A 14,623-nucleotide genomic window follows, 5' to 3' on the forward strand; every position below is an offset into this window, starting at 1 on the left:
TGTTAATTGTTTTGTTTGAAAAAGCACTCGATGTAACACGATTAAAGACCAAAATAACTTTTGTATTTTGAAAAGTATTTTATATTTTAAGTACGTTGTTTATTTGTAAACAAAGTCTTTATCAAACATGACCACATGATGTGATTATATGTATCTCAATAACATATATATATATATATATATATATATATATATATATATATATATATATATATATATTGTATTTACTGTCTCCATAAATATCGCCATTTTTTAGTCACTAATAAGAAAATCATTAAGAAAGAACTAGGTAGGCTTTAATTGAACTTTTAAATCTCTAATCTAACGGAGTGACCCATGGGTTATATCTAAACTCCTAGGTCTTAAGTGATTTCTTGCCTACTCTAGCCCGCCCTTAATTTGCTTAGTAAGCTTTCTTAAATGGTTCACCTATGATCAATTAGGGTTTTCGTTTTAGCCCAAAAGAAATAGGTGAAACGAAGATGATTCATTTTACTGTTAAAATTTTATTTTGTTATTGAACAATTTATAAGATGTCATGTTATTTGAAATTTTAAATGGCATGGCAATTATATATACATTATGTGAAAATATAAACACCATTATTTTATCTGTAAAATTTAATTTGGACCATAAAATAGATACATTATCCACTCTTTAAAAAAGCTGTATTCTCTTCTGAATTTGATTAATGGAAATCTAGGCCATGGTCCTCTTGGCATATTATTTTTAAATGGATTCTATGCGGTAGTTTAGACTACCGTATAGAAGCTGTTAGTCTAAAACAACATCATTTTAAACTACCAGCAAGAGGGCATATTGCACTACCGCAGAAAAGATAATGACTAGAAATTATTGCTGACATTTTGGAATGTTTAGGATAGTGCAAAACCAATAATCTGGAGAAGCAAATGGGTTGCATGCTTGGCTTATTTTTCAACTCTCCTCACACTAACCTTATATAGGAGACTGAACAGGAGAGACCCTTCTGTTTTCCACTGAATCAATCACATTCACTGTGCTCTGCGTTTCAATGCTTGGTGGTCTTCTTCTACTCGGGCTGTTCACGCCACTCCCGTTTCTCTCTCTCGTCTGGTACCGTCCGTTCCGATCAATCTCTGTCCTTTCACACCTTGGGCTCACAGCCAGCAACGTCTCGTTCACATGCCACCGAACTCCTGCTCTCGATCAAAAGCTTGAAAGCAGAGAGTTGTTCCCCGTCCAACCCGTCCGGTTCACTGGCTTTAAGCTTCCCTTAGCATCAACCACAACTCGGCTCTCGGCTGTCCAAAGAAAGTCTGGGAGCTGAGACTGCTTCAGTCTCTTCGGCGATGATACCGATCTCGCTTGTTGTTGTTTCTCCAATTCTCCCGATACCTCCGGAGAATCCATGCTCTTCTCCGACTCCGGCGTCGAATCCACCGCCTGAAAATTTTGCATAAGTCAATTTCCTTTCTTCTTTTTTTTTTTTTAAAAAAATTATCGGCAACTAAACAGAGGACATAAAATGTTTTAAAAGAGCCAAAATGAGAAACTTACCAAAGATGGAGGGAGGTGTTTGGTGGAGTATAACCGTTTCTCAGCGAGAATCTGGTGGCGATTGAAGATCCGAAGGAACCCAGTCATCATTCTCCAAATTCTGGTCTTGCACTATCACCGTTGTCATTTTCCCGAAAAATAATAAGAAGAAGAAGAACATAACGAAATTATTGGAAATGGAGACGGGGATATTTCTTCCTTTTGCTATTAGTCTAAAACCATGTCATTTTACACTACCGCATAGAAGCCGGATCCATTTTTAATTACAATTTGTTCTTGGGAAGAGATTATGGGACCAAAAAACACAGGGAAATATATGCTCTTTCAACATTTATTTTTTGTTTCTTCCAGGTTTAGATCTCGACCTCAAAATACACTGAAATTGCTATTTTTTGTCTCAATTTGTGATGGCAACTCTTTTACCCTGACATATCTCTTAATTTTTTCAGTCCTTTTTACAGCTGGCCTCAAACTAAAAATCTTTTGAATGCCATCTATTATACTTAAAACTTTCACTATGAGCCCTACAACTAACATCGTTTGCAGCATTCTCCATTAGTTCTTTCTATCTTCAGGATTCTCCTTGGGGCAGTGGAATAGTTACCGTAATGGATAGTACCTTTTTTAATCTTTGTTTTGATTATACGTAATTTTCCTATTTGTTTTCAAATGTTGCTGTAATGTCTTGTTTCACTCATTAAAAAAAATTAAAAAATAAAGAATCTAAAGCTAATGATATTCTATTTTCAAAACGCTAAAAAAAAAAAAAAAAAAAGCAATTGCGTCGAAAATGTGGACTTAAAAACTATTAGAGCACTCCCAATCGATTATCTATTTGCAACTTTAAGCTAGAATAGATAACAAAAGTGCTAAAAAGATATTCCATCAGCTTATGTATTCCAACTTTTAAATAGATTTTTCTTAATTCCATAAACAGTGGAGATTCCTTTTATTTCCACATTTTTTACTTTTTCTTTTTCCTTTTTCCTATGTGACTCCATGTTCTTCCTTTTTTTTTTTTTTTTTTTTTTTTCTTTCTTTCTTTATAGTGGAGATCTAAGGGAAAGTGTGTAAAGTAGTGGAGTTATCAAGTGGGACCCACGTGAAAAAAAAATACTACAATGAAAAAAATTAATGAAAAATAATAAAAAAAAATAATATAGAGTTAATAATAAATAATCGGATGTATGGTGCATTTTAAAACTTATTAGCTAAACTAGATAAAATAAATTTTGATTAACTATTCTAAATTGAGAAATACATAAGCCATTAGAGTGTTATTACTGCCGACTTATTTCAAAGACTATCTTGTCGCCTTAACACCGAAGAAGTCGCCACCACGATTACCTCGAATAGGAAAATGTATGCTGTGGGATTTGGAAAGCAGAAGTCTGCAAAACCAAGGATCCCACTGGAACACTGGAAGACGAGCAGGAAAAAACCATGGAAAATGGGAGCTTTCCAAGTCACCACCACCTACCCCTTCTTTTACCTGCACCGAGTAACTTGGGTTCTTCGAATTCACTCAGTCACAGGGCTTGAGTGAAGGATCATCGATCATCATCATGTGGGGGTTCATGGGAGGAAGATTTAGTAGATCAACGAGGTGCATGTCAAGCTCAAGCAGGGCCTTTGGATGGTGGGAGCATGTGAGCCCAGGTCCTAAGGACCCCCCCATCACTAGTATAACCGAGGCTTTTCTTGCTGACACCAACCCTAACAAGATCAATCTTGGAGTGGTACACTTCTCCTTCACTTCATTGTGCATTTACTGCTAGAAAATTCTCTCTCTCTCTCTCTCTCTCTCTCTCTTTGTGTTTAATGGTCGGCCTTCCGAAATATGGAGATCAACCCGGAAAAGGTGGTCCTGGCTACTTGCCCTTTGGTGGGGTTTGCCGAAGAGCAAGTCCAGCCGGTTGGGTCTATTGAGCTCCCTGTAACCGTCGGGGATCATCCGACCACAAAAACCATTATGGTCAAGTTTTTGTTGATTGATAGACCCTCGGCCTACAATGCGATCCTTGGAAGAACAACCCTCAACGATTTGAAGGCGATTACTTCCACTTCACATTTGAAGATCAAATTCCCAACAGAGAGGAGGGTTGGGGAAGTAAGGGGAGAACAGGGCGTGGCACGCCAATACTACAACGTAACAATGGAAGGAGCCCCATCATGGGGTAACTACGAAGAGAAAGCCGAGCAATAGCAATTACAGCCGGGAGAACCAACCGAGGAGATGGAAGAATTTGAAGTAGGGGGTAAAGAGAGAAGAGTACGGATTGGATCTCTGCTGCCTCCGAAGATCAAAGAATCCTTGGTAGCTTTTCTTCGAAGTAATACTGACGTGTTCGCCTGGTGTCATGACGATATGTCAGGAATTGATCCTTCGGTAATTTCACACAGGCTAAATGTTGACCCAAACTACCGACCCATCAAGCAAAAAAGAAGAAACTTTGCTCCAGAAAGAAACCAAGCCATACGTGAAGAAGTGGAGAGACTAGGGGAATCAGATGTAATATCTATTTCCACTAATGCTCCGTTTATTTCGATGTAAAATGGTTTTCGTTGTAAAATATTTTCGACGAAATCATTTTAAAAAAAAAATGATTTTCTCGAAAATATTTTCCAGCGTTTGGCTCGCAAGAAAAAATTACGAAAGGCGAAAATGTAACTGTTGCAGGAATCCAGCAACGTCCGGTCGCCGTTGTCGGATTCTGGTGAGCATGTGTTGGCCAGATCTAGCCAAAATGACCGGATTCCGGCCGGAATCATCTTGATTCGGTTGGATCCGTCCAGATCCGGCCGGATCCTGGCCATTTTGGCAAGATACAGCCCGCTTCAGACCATGGCCGGATTTTGGCCAGTTTTAGCCAGAATTTGGTCCATCAGCATCCGGCGACGGTGGCCGGATGTCGCCGGATTCCAAGGCCGGCAAAATTCCGATGGCCGGATGTTGCCAGATTCCGACGCCGCCTGGATTCTGACGACCGACTATTGTCGGATTCTGACAATCAAATATCAAACGTGCGTACAAGGACGAAGAATTTAATTTCAGAAAACGATTTACAATTTTTAAAACCGTAAATCATTTTTCAAAAATTAAAGAAACTTTTACGATCAAACCGAAAATGATTTTCGTTGACCATTATTTTTGCCCCTACCAAACACCGTAAAATGTCGAAATCATTTTTCATAATTATTTTATGTCGAAACAAACGGAGCATAAAACATAATTAATCTATGGATTACGGTAATAGAAAGTAACTTTTTTAATCTTTGTTTTGATAATATGTAATTTTCCTATTTTGTTTTCAAATGTTGCTGTAATGTCTTGTTTCACTCATTAATTTTATTTTATTTTTTTTGAAAAAAAAAGGGTTCTAAAGCTAATGATATTCTATTTTTAAAACGCTAAAAAAAAAAAAATAATAAAATAAAATTAAAAAAAAAAAAAAAAAAAAAAAGAAGAAAAAAAAGAAGAAGAGAGAAGCAATTGCGTCGAAATTAAAATGTGGACGTAAAAACTGTTACTGCCGACTTATTTCAAAGACTATCTTGTCGCCTTAACACCGAAGAAGTCGCCACCACGATTACCTCGAATAGGAAAATGTATGCCGTGGGATTTGGAAAGCAGAAGTCTGCAAAACCAAGGAGCCCACTGGAACACTGGAAGACGAGCAGGAAAAAACAATGGAAAAGGGGAGCTCTCCAAGTCACCACCACCCACCCCTTCTTTTACCTACACCGAGTAACTTGGGTTCTTCGAATTCACTCAGTCACAGGGCTTCAGTGAAGGATCATCGATCATCATCATGTGGAGGTTCATGGGAGGAAGATTTAGTAGATCAACGAGGTGCATGTCAAGCTCAAGTAGGGCCTTTGGATGGTGGGAGCATGTGAGCCCAGCTCCTAAGGACCCCATCACTGGTGTAACCGAGGCTTTTCTTGCTGACACCAACCCCAACAAGATCAATCTTGGAGTGGTACAGTTCTTCCTTCACTTCATTGTGCCTTTGGTGCTAGAAAATTCTCTCTCTCTCTCTCTCTCTCTCTCTCTCTCTCTCTCTCTCTCTCTCTCTCTCTCTCTCTCTCTCTCTCTGTTTTAATATTGTTTGATCCATTTTTTTAATTTCTAATTTCAGGGAGCTTACAGGGACGATCAAGGGAAACCAGTTGTTCTTCAATGTGTTCGAAATGCGGAGGCAAAGATTGCTGCTTGCGAGTTCCCGTGAGTTTTGATTTTGGGTATTCTTTGTTTGAGGTTAATTTTTGTCTTCGTTTCTTTCCCAGTATTGTCTAATAGTGATAAATTTCAAGTTGTTCACCTGTGGACCAGCTGTTATATACTACCGAAGTACCGATCCTAAGAGTGTAGAGAGATAGAAAATGATGAATTTAATCCTTTAATCGATACTTTAAAAAAGTCTGAATTTTTCTTAAAAGCCATTTGGTTGTGGTTAGGGAGTCAAATGCTACTGCAGTGGCTTCAAAGTTGGTGGAGGAGAGTGTGAAACTGGCTTATGGAACACATGCCCATGTCGTAAGAGAAGGGAGGGTTGCTGGACTTCAAGCCCTCTCTGGTACTTGTGCGTGTCGTCTCTTTGCTGAGCTTCAGAGGCGTTTCTATCCTAGATCACCAATTTATTTACCTTACCCAACTTGGTCCAAGTAAGTTTGCTCTTTACCCTTTTAATTCCTTCCGCATTACTGATTTACTGTTCGTGGTCTACATAATTCCCCTCTGATGTATATGGTATTACTTTCAATCATGTGCAATGGCATAGCCACCACAATATATGGAGAGATGCCCAAGTTCCAGAAAGAGGCTTCCGGTACTACAATCCCATTACAAAGGGTTTAGACTTCGCAGCTCTCATGGATGATGTCAAGGTATAAGAGTCTACCTGGACTTGTTAGATTGCATTTGGCATTGCAATTTTTCTAATCAAAAGTGTGATTTTAAACCAAATCGTAAAAAAAAAAAATTTTTTTGGGAGTGTTTATTAAAAAATTGTGATTTGAGAACGTGAAAAAATTTGCGTTTTTAAATCGTAGGCAAGAGGGTGCATTTTAAAAAACGTATGATTTTAAGCTCGAAATTGCGATTTTTCCAAACAATTGACTTTAATTTTAAAGACCGCTTTTTCAAATTGCACATTTTAGAACCACTATTTTGAAATTGTAATTTCAAACGGACCTTAGTCATGGGTTGTATTGATTGAAAAGAGATGTCAATGTCAAGTTCTTTCAACATTTCAAGGCCTCATGTCACCCAAACAAGAGAAGCACATTTGTTTAATCAATGATGTGCCACGTCTTAAGGAGCTTTTCTGTGTGAATATAAATTTTCTTAAAAGGACTCTGCTCTCAATAAAAGGGGTTGATGGAAAAAAAAATTATCCACGTAAACCAAGTCTTTTAAATTATAGCCAATTAGAATGGATATTAACTTCTTATGCTGTAGAACCACGCCAAAGGCACATATTCATCCATACGCATTGTACAATTGTTGTTTTGAGTCAAAGCATGGAGTCATGCAGTATCCTCTTCAGGAATCTTAAGCCAATGGATAATGCTTTGCCGACATTATCAATTGACTGCCGGTATATTACCTCATACAACAGTCGAATGAAAGAAATGATTAACTGTCTTTGGTTTATTTCGTCTGGTGGTTTGTGTAGAATGCCCCAGAAGGTTCTTTTTTCTTGTTTCATCCATGTGCTCACAACCCAACTGGGGTTGACCCTACTGAGGAACAGTGGAGGGAAATCTCATATCAATTTAAGGTAATTTTTCAAATGTAGTGCTTACCAACTTTTTTCTGTATCTCTAATTCTTCATAGTTATCTTTAGCTCTTGCATCCATCATTTTTCAGGTAAAGAATCACTTTCCCTTCTTTGACATGGCTTATCAAGGTTTTGCAAGCGGAGATCTTGACATGGATGCCCAAGCAATCCGTATTTTTCTTGAAGATGGACATCTGATCGGCTGTGCTCAATCCTTTTCCAAAAACATGGGGTTATACGGACACCGAGTTGGTTGTCTCAGGTAAGATAAGCATGGGTTCTGGAAAGTATGAGGTCTGGATTTGTTAGTAGTTAGACTAAAAACATATGAGAATGACTATAGATGTGATCAATGGGCAATGGGCAGTACATGTAACAAGTTTGGAAAACAAATAGGATGAGACTGACCAATGGAGCCCTTTGCCATACCCATATCTATTCATTGTCTTTAGGTGGAGGCAGTATTACCCAAAGGTCAATGTGTTATTATGTTAATCAGGTCAATAACTCAACCATCTGAATCTGTCCTCTGGAATGGATTTGATCATTCTTCACTCTTTCTTACTCTACTTAAAAATTTTAGTGTCCTATGTGCTGATGTGAAGCAAGCAGTCGCAGTTAAAAGCCAACTGCAGAAGATTGCCAGGGCAATGTACAGCAATCCTCCTGTTCATGGTATTTTGCTGGTCTCCACGATCTTAAATGATCCACAGACCAAGGCACTTTGGATCAAAGAGGTGAAGGTAATGTATACTTGCCTATCTCTTTCATACTGGTTCCTTTTCTTTTCTCTTCCATTTGGAGTTGGGAGATCCTAATATTCCTTTAATATTAACCCAACATTATAAGGTCATGGCAAATCGTATTCAACTAATGCGGGCTACTCTGCGTGAACGTCTTGAGGAGTTGGGTTCTCCTCTCGACTGGGAGCACATATCTAACCAGGTTGGGTGGGTGGGTGGGTGGGTGTGTGTGTGTTGTGTTCTGGGCCAGTATTTGGTGGTTTTGTGACTGGAGTTTAATTAGTAAGGTTTCATGGGATCTTTTGCTTATGTACGATGCTGCAGGTTGGGATGTTTTGCTTCTCCGGCTTAACCCCTGATCAGGTTGATCGGCTAGTAAGGGAATTCCACATATATATGACTAGAGATGGACGAATAAGGTATACTTGTTTTAGTCAAATGATTAAATTTATTTTTAAAATTATGATTTACATTGTTTTCTTGTTCCATTTTGTTCTACATTTTTTATGGATATGATACTGACATAAGCTATTCCAACCTGCAATTGTGTGCATCACCATGACACCATTGACAGCATTGCAGGTGTAACTACAAGCAATGTGAGTTACTTGGCAAGCGCGATACATGAAGTTACAAAATATGATCAATAAGCCTCAAATATCTATAACATCAGTCTTTAATATCTCATTTTATACCTAATGCTTCATTTTTGGGATACTTAAAACCCCATCATTTACAAATGATGTTGCTTACTAGAGAGAAACTGAGTGTTAACGTATAAATGTGGAAAGCTCCATGAAACATATATCAGATGTTACATCATACCAACTGTAGCAGAAACCATAATATTATTTATTTCCCGGATTACAGATAAATGGATGAAATTGCTTGCTTCTTGTTCCACTGCCAACCTAGTTATCTAAACACTTTGTTGGAATATTCACACCTCTGTGGTGTGATTGGTTAGGTAGTCAAATTTCAGATCGGGCAGTAATAATAAGAGCAAGTAACTAATTTAACATTGTTAGGTTTAAAGCCATTGAATGCCCTTCCCAATAGCTCTAGCTTTGTAGATTTTTGTTATCTCTTTCATTGTTCTTAATCTGTTGGATATTCTTATCTTGTATACGTCTAGTGTACTTGGGTTGCACTCCTTAGCTTTTAATGAATTTGCTTTACTTATAACATAAAAAGGTTTAAAGCCATTGATATAGGTTTGAGTTAAGGTTATGTGCTAAAATAGTTCAAGATGTTAACTCTTTTGACTCTTATAAACCCAAGATTCCAATACAGATTGATACAAGTACTTGTATTCAGATTTGGAAAATTCATTATGTGAATCTACGTGCGTGAATGGTTTATATCCATGCAACTTGTACAATACATTCTGGTTCAAAACTTCTAATAACTTGATGAGTTAACCCCGCTCTTGATATGATAGGAATTCAGTACCTCAGAAATGCTCTGGCTCCTAAGGCAGAGATAGCATGAAAATGAGTATATAAGTAAAATGTTTAGGCGTAGAAGTTCACGTGATAATGTTGCATCAGCCATAATCAATTTAATTATTTAGTGACTAACATGGTGAATGTCACGTAAACTGTTATGTCAGTTCATAAGATATTTATTATAAAAATTGTAGTACTCTTGGCTGTCCTTTTCTCTTATTCCCCCAAAGGAAAAGCTATAAATTAGTTCCATCTTGTCCAACCTTCTGTTGCAGGATTTGTAGCATAGGTTATACTGCAAATCTTGATGGGATTCCCATCCTGGCGAGAGAAAAATGATAAAGTATCAGGAGGTCGTTATTTTGTGTGAAATTTATCCCATACAAATGATGATGGCCCGCGTGCACGTGATAGCTGCAGAGCTGCCGACAAATTAGATAACGAGAGAGGTTTGAATTTGGTAAGGTTCTCCAGCCTCTTCTTCCTCGATTAAAATTGCAAACACCAAAATCTTCTGAGACGTGCTACGATTTTCTTGGTTGATGAGACAGACAAAGGTAGCTTGGTTTTGTGTCATTGGCTTTTCTTCTGTTCAATCATTAAGGAAATAACTTTCATATAAACTGCAATTGTATGAAGAAAATCATACATAGCCGCCAGTGGAAAATGCTGACAAATGATACGGCAGCATCATTTGCTACGAAACTGAAGGGCCAGTAAGCATCTTATGCTGTGAAAGCAGCTACAATTTGTTTATTGAATTACAAAATGTTGATTTCTCTGCATTAGGGACCAGAGAGATCTCAATGGAACTCACTTGTTCAGGCATGTGCTTGAGCAGCTCGAGATTTATTCCGGCACATATGTAGAGAATATTAATTAAATTATTAAATCAATTACTTTTTAATACAATAATTTAACATGGTATTAGAATAGAGGTCTTGAGTCGAAACTTAACTCCTTGTCCCAGCTAGAGAGAGAAGCTCTCACTTCTCTCTAAAGCGATTTTAGCACGACTGACTTCCCCATTTTGCTGTTGTTTCCACCATGGGAGGGAAAGCTTCCATCCCCTTTGCCCCTTCATCCTCATCTCCCTCTCCCATCCACCCACCCGCCCTTCTTCCCCATCAACCAATAAATTTGAGAGTTTTCTCTCTGAATCCAAAGTGGGCTTTGCACCGGATGTTCCATTCCCGAGTCGGCTTTGCACCAGTTTTATCTTCCAATTTTCCAATTTTGTACTTGCTTTCCTCTAACCAATAGCGTCTCTCCGGCCTATCCCCCATCACCTACCATGTTTTGAGGATTTTAATATTTGGTGTTTGGTGTTTGGTTTTTTGGACTTAGATCATCTCACCTCCATCCTCCCTCTCAAGATATGCTCCTCGGCAACGGGTTCTCCGAAGTTTCAGGAGTCTGCCGGTGGTCTCGTCCATCTCCATCGCTGCCTGGATGTCGGCGCGTGCTTCCCACGCGCCCGATTGTTCTTCCTTTCAACCGGCTCGTGGAGCTCACGCCTGCGTCTTCCTCCACCTTCCGTTTCAACCCCCGGCGGCTCCAAAAGATTCCGTTTCTCCCTGTTGTTGAGAGGCCGCCCTTGGACAGCTCGTGTTTCTCACGCGCCTCCAGGAACGGCTCCCACCCAACTTCACACCCAACCTGTTTAGTTCCTGCTGTTTGTATTTTTTTTATTGTATTTTTGGTTTTTTTTTTTGTTGTACCCCTCTCCCAGTGTTCACCACTGTTTTTGTGGTTGAATCCTTGTGACTTAATACACTTGTCAAATAACCTTTACTGGTGACTCCGACTTTGTGGCATTCGTGTCTCGAGTCAAATGACCCACATCTTTGGAAGCATTGACTCTGCGTATATTCATTCGTAGTTTAATTTTTGGGTTGCCCAGATCCTATTTTATTTGTATTTTTTATTTCCTGTTGTAATTAGTTGATCATGTATCTCTTTAAAAATATAAAAAAAACTCCTTATCCCCGTAAACAGCTTTGCTCCTTAAAAAATGAGACAAACTTTCTGTACGTGATGAGGACAAAGCACTAGAACCAAAAGATTCCAGACAATGCGCTCATGCAGAATTAAATATGTTGATAGGAACAGAGACCCATCTTCCTCTTTGCATTAAATAACCATGGAAAGAAAGACAAATTAGAGGCACATGTAAATGCATGAAAAAAAGAAAAAAAAGACATGTTTTCCGACAATGAACTCAACCAAATTAATAAACCCCCACAGAGAGTAGTTGCTGTTGCTTCTGGGAAAGTACTACACCACGAGATGCCAGTGTCCTAATTATATCAAGGTTGAAAAGGTGTTGGATGATCCAATCTACTTCCTTCGAACTGATGGATCTCTGAACAATGGAAAATACTAAAAAGACAACTAAACACCCAATAAATTAATTAAAAATAAGAAAATAATGAAAACAATATAGGGGATATGATAGTACGTAGTAGAACGGTATATTCTTAATTTTCAACTTCATTGAGCTAGGTCTATTTCACTGGTTTGATCATATACCAAATTCAGCCACATTTTAACCAATTTCATGTGTCTTGGTGATAAGATTGACAATTTTTTACACGATCTACGAACTCAATACAAAACCATGCTAACATGAAATTAGCAGGTTAAGGTTGAGTGGTTTGACCCGTTTAATTACATAGGTCGGGTTGGATATAAAATTTTCTACAAATTGGGTTATAAGAGTTGCTAGAACCCAGCCTATAAAATATGACATGCGTCATTTAAGCATGTGAGAAGTAAAAGCTTTCTTATTAATGTCATTTAAAAAATATGTGTTTCTCACATGCTAATTAATACATGTCACTTTTTTAAAGCTTAGGTTGTAGGGTTGTAGGAGTTCCTACAACCCAGTTTGCAGAAAATTTATGTCAAATCGGGTTAGAGTTGACCTATATAGTTCTATTATATCCATGTCTCGATAGAACCTGAACCTGACACATGACATTTACGACTGACAATGTTTTAAACATCTCGCGAACTCAACACATAATTCGCGGGTTAGAGTTGTGGGGTCTAATATATTTAATTAAATGGGTTGAGTTAAGATTAACTTATATAGTTAGCACTCCATTGGGTTAACCAAAATAGCTAAAATGTTATTTTGGGTAATTTTGTAGCAAAAAGTTTCCAATAAAGCTCCACATCTGGCTAGTTAAAATAGTTAATGATTTGTTGAGCTGTTACGGTGCTTAACAAATTTAGATAAGAGTAGGTGATAAAAAAAATTAATTAATTAATTAAATTAAATGAAAAAAAAAAATGAAAGTAGATAGTTAAAATTAATGATGATCCAGATATAGGTATTTTGGAAAAATTAGTAACTAAAATAGAAGAATATGTTTTTTAGTTAAATATTTACTAAACCATATATGATTAATACTCTTATACTCATGCTTTGAAATGATCTGAACTTAACATGTACACGAATACAAATTGTCCCCCTCTAGTCTCACATTTCAGATTTGAAGGAGAAGGAAGAGATGAGTTGTGTTAATGAAAAATTACATGGTTTAGATACAATGAATCTTGAAAGCCAACTCCTTATTTTTTTTGTATAAACAAACTTCACCATCATACATTTCAGAAAGTTTGCTTCATATCGATCGTAAGAACTGCAAGTTACTACAACAGAACAACTTAGACAGCCTAAAGCTTAATCATGAAAAACATATGGGAAATCTATAGGCAGTCGTACCTAGCTAGATCCATTGCCCAACTTTTACGAAAAAGGCTTTTTCTTTATTCTCAAAACCGGTAGCAGCTTCGACGCCCAATACCCCTGAAACACAATGTTGAAGTTGGTGATCCGACGGTCTGTCCTTCATCATCTTCCCTGGATTCGAAGGATGAGCTGCTCTGGCTAAAAACTCGCCTCCTTCCGTGGTACTTGGTAGGTGTACTGATTGGAGCAAACTTTGATGATGACAGGGACGATGAGGATGTTGATGGAGATGGGTAAGGTGAGACATTGATCGACTTTTTAGGACTGATTTTTAGGAATAAGGCGTGTAAAAGATTGGATCTTGAGTGGTTCTTGATGGGTTTCTTCTTGGAAGTGCAACGATAGGCGGGAGGTGGAGTAAGAGGGAAGGGCGGTGTCAGAAAATGCATGTTTAGGCGTGCCAGGCTGAGATTCCCACATGAATGGAACAGCGCCGGATGCTCCTCCAGAATACACTCTGAGAGAAGGGTTTGCCCTGGAGCTTTCTTTGGATAAAAGCCTGGAGAAGAACTTGTCGTCCTGCTTGATTTGAAGGGCAGCTTTGGGGAAGCTCAGAGCTGCCACTGAACATTTGAGATTGATGGGGGATTCACTGACTTCGTCAGGATATGAAGATGGGAGAAGCTAGAAGACACCCACGTACCTTAGCTTTGTATATTTCGGAACATATATAAGACTAGCACACAACGTATATATTCAGTGTGTACGAATATATATATATTTTCGACCTCAAGTTGTTTTAATGACAAAGCTTGATCTATTTCGCATCCAACCATCTTGACCATTCCCCACGATCTTCCTGTAAATTAAGCAAAAGTCAAAAATGATCAAGACCGGCCAGTTGCAACTAGCTAGAAACCCAAATATACTTGTCCGGTTTAATTACTAGCAATTCATACAGTAAATACGAGAGAGTTTTTATGAGACTCACCTGCACCAACAAGTATGCAGATAGCTTGACACGGTATATTTCACAAACTTGGTACAGCAGAAGGGGCTTCTCCACTCCGATCAAGCACTGTTCAGTGGAGGCTGCAGAGATCCGCCGGTGAACAAGTGCAGCTCATATCCCATTGCTTTTTGGCAGGATTTTGCCAAGTCCATGTTGAAGATGGGCAATATAAAACCATTAACGGGGAATCATGGTGAAACTCGCTTCATCCGCAAGAAAGTGAACCAATAAGTTGAATTGTATGACCGATATCAGTACTTAGAAAAACGATCTCTACAGATTTAATGGTGATCTTCAAAAGTGGGATGATGGAATAAGGACATGGGGAGGATGTATTGCACATCTCATTCTCTTATTTTTTTTGTTTGAAAAAGTATCAAATATAAGATAATTA

The 14,623-nt window shown here is 38.2% G+C and overlaps 1 protein-coding gene and 1 long non-coding RNA gene across 7 annotated transcripts; one reads left to right on the forward strand and one right to left on the reverse strand.

The window, feature by feature from the left end:
• Positions 1–5,129: 5,129 nt before the first annotated feature.
• On the forward strand, positions 5,130–11,406 carry LOC133874307 (aspartate aminotransferase, mitochondrial-like). 6 transcript variants are annotated; one of them, XR_009901235.1, is made up of 11 exons: positions 5,130–5,522; positions 5,682–5,767; positions 6,001–6,207; positions 6,324–6,429; positions 7,221–7,325; positions 7,416–7,588; positions 7,910–8,069; positions 8,176–8,271; positions 8,394–8,488; positions 9,793–9,977; positions 10,865–11,406. XR_009901235.1 is itself a non-coding variant. In XM_062312201.1 (11 exons), the coding sequence occupies exons 1-11, from the start codon at positions 5,352–5,354 to the stop codon at positions 9,799–9,801; spliced, it is 1,233 nt and encodes a 410-aa protein (XP_062168185.1). In that variant the 5' UTR covers positions 5,130–5,351; the 3' UTR covers positions 9,802–10,850. The 6 variants fall into 6 exon arrangements, 4 of the variants coding, with proteins under 4 accessions (XP_062168185.1, XP_062168184.1, XP_062168182.1 ...); XR_009901236.1 differs by lacking the exon at positions 10,865–11,406 and adding an exon at positions 10,069–10,850; XM_062312201.1 differs by lacking the exon at positions 10,865–11,406 and adding an exon at positions 8,644–8,668 and having other exon boundaries at positions 9,793–10,850.
• A 1,574-nt stretch (positions 11,407–12,980) lies between these two features.
• LOC133873070 (uncharacterized) lies at positions 12,981–14,581 on the reverse strand. Its single transcript, XR_009901105.1, has 2 exons — positions 14,209–14,581; positions 12,981–14,076 (listed from the first exon to the last, which is right to left on the reverse strand). It is a non-coding gene; the product is annotated as an uncharacterized LOC133873070 (long non-coding RNA).
• Between the last annotated feature and the right edge of the window lie 42 nt (positions 14,582–14,623).

This window comes from Alnus glutinosa, chromosome 7 (genome assembly GCF_958979055.1).
Source record: "Alnus glutinosa chromosome 7, dhAlnGlut1.1, whole genome shotgun sequence".
Classification (NCBI taxonomy): domain Eukaryota; kingdom Viridiplantae; phylum Streptophyta; class Magnoliopsida; order Fagales; family Betulaceae; genus Alnus; species Alnus glutinosa.

Coding starts and splice junctions, on each gene's coding strand:
- LOC133874307 (XM_062312198.1), top strand. CDS start 5,352: ATGTGGAGGTTCATGGGAGGAAGATTTAGTAGATCAACGAGGTGCATG. Junction 7,589..7,909: donor CACCGAGTTGGTTGTCTCAG/GTAAGATAAGCA, acceptor TAAAAATTTTAG/TGTCCTATGTGCTGATGTGA. Junction 8,272..8,393: donor GGGAGCACATATCTAACCAG/GTTGGGTGGGTG, acceptor ACGATGCTGCAG/GTTGGGATGTTTTGCTTCTC.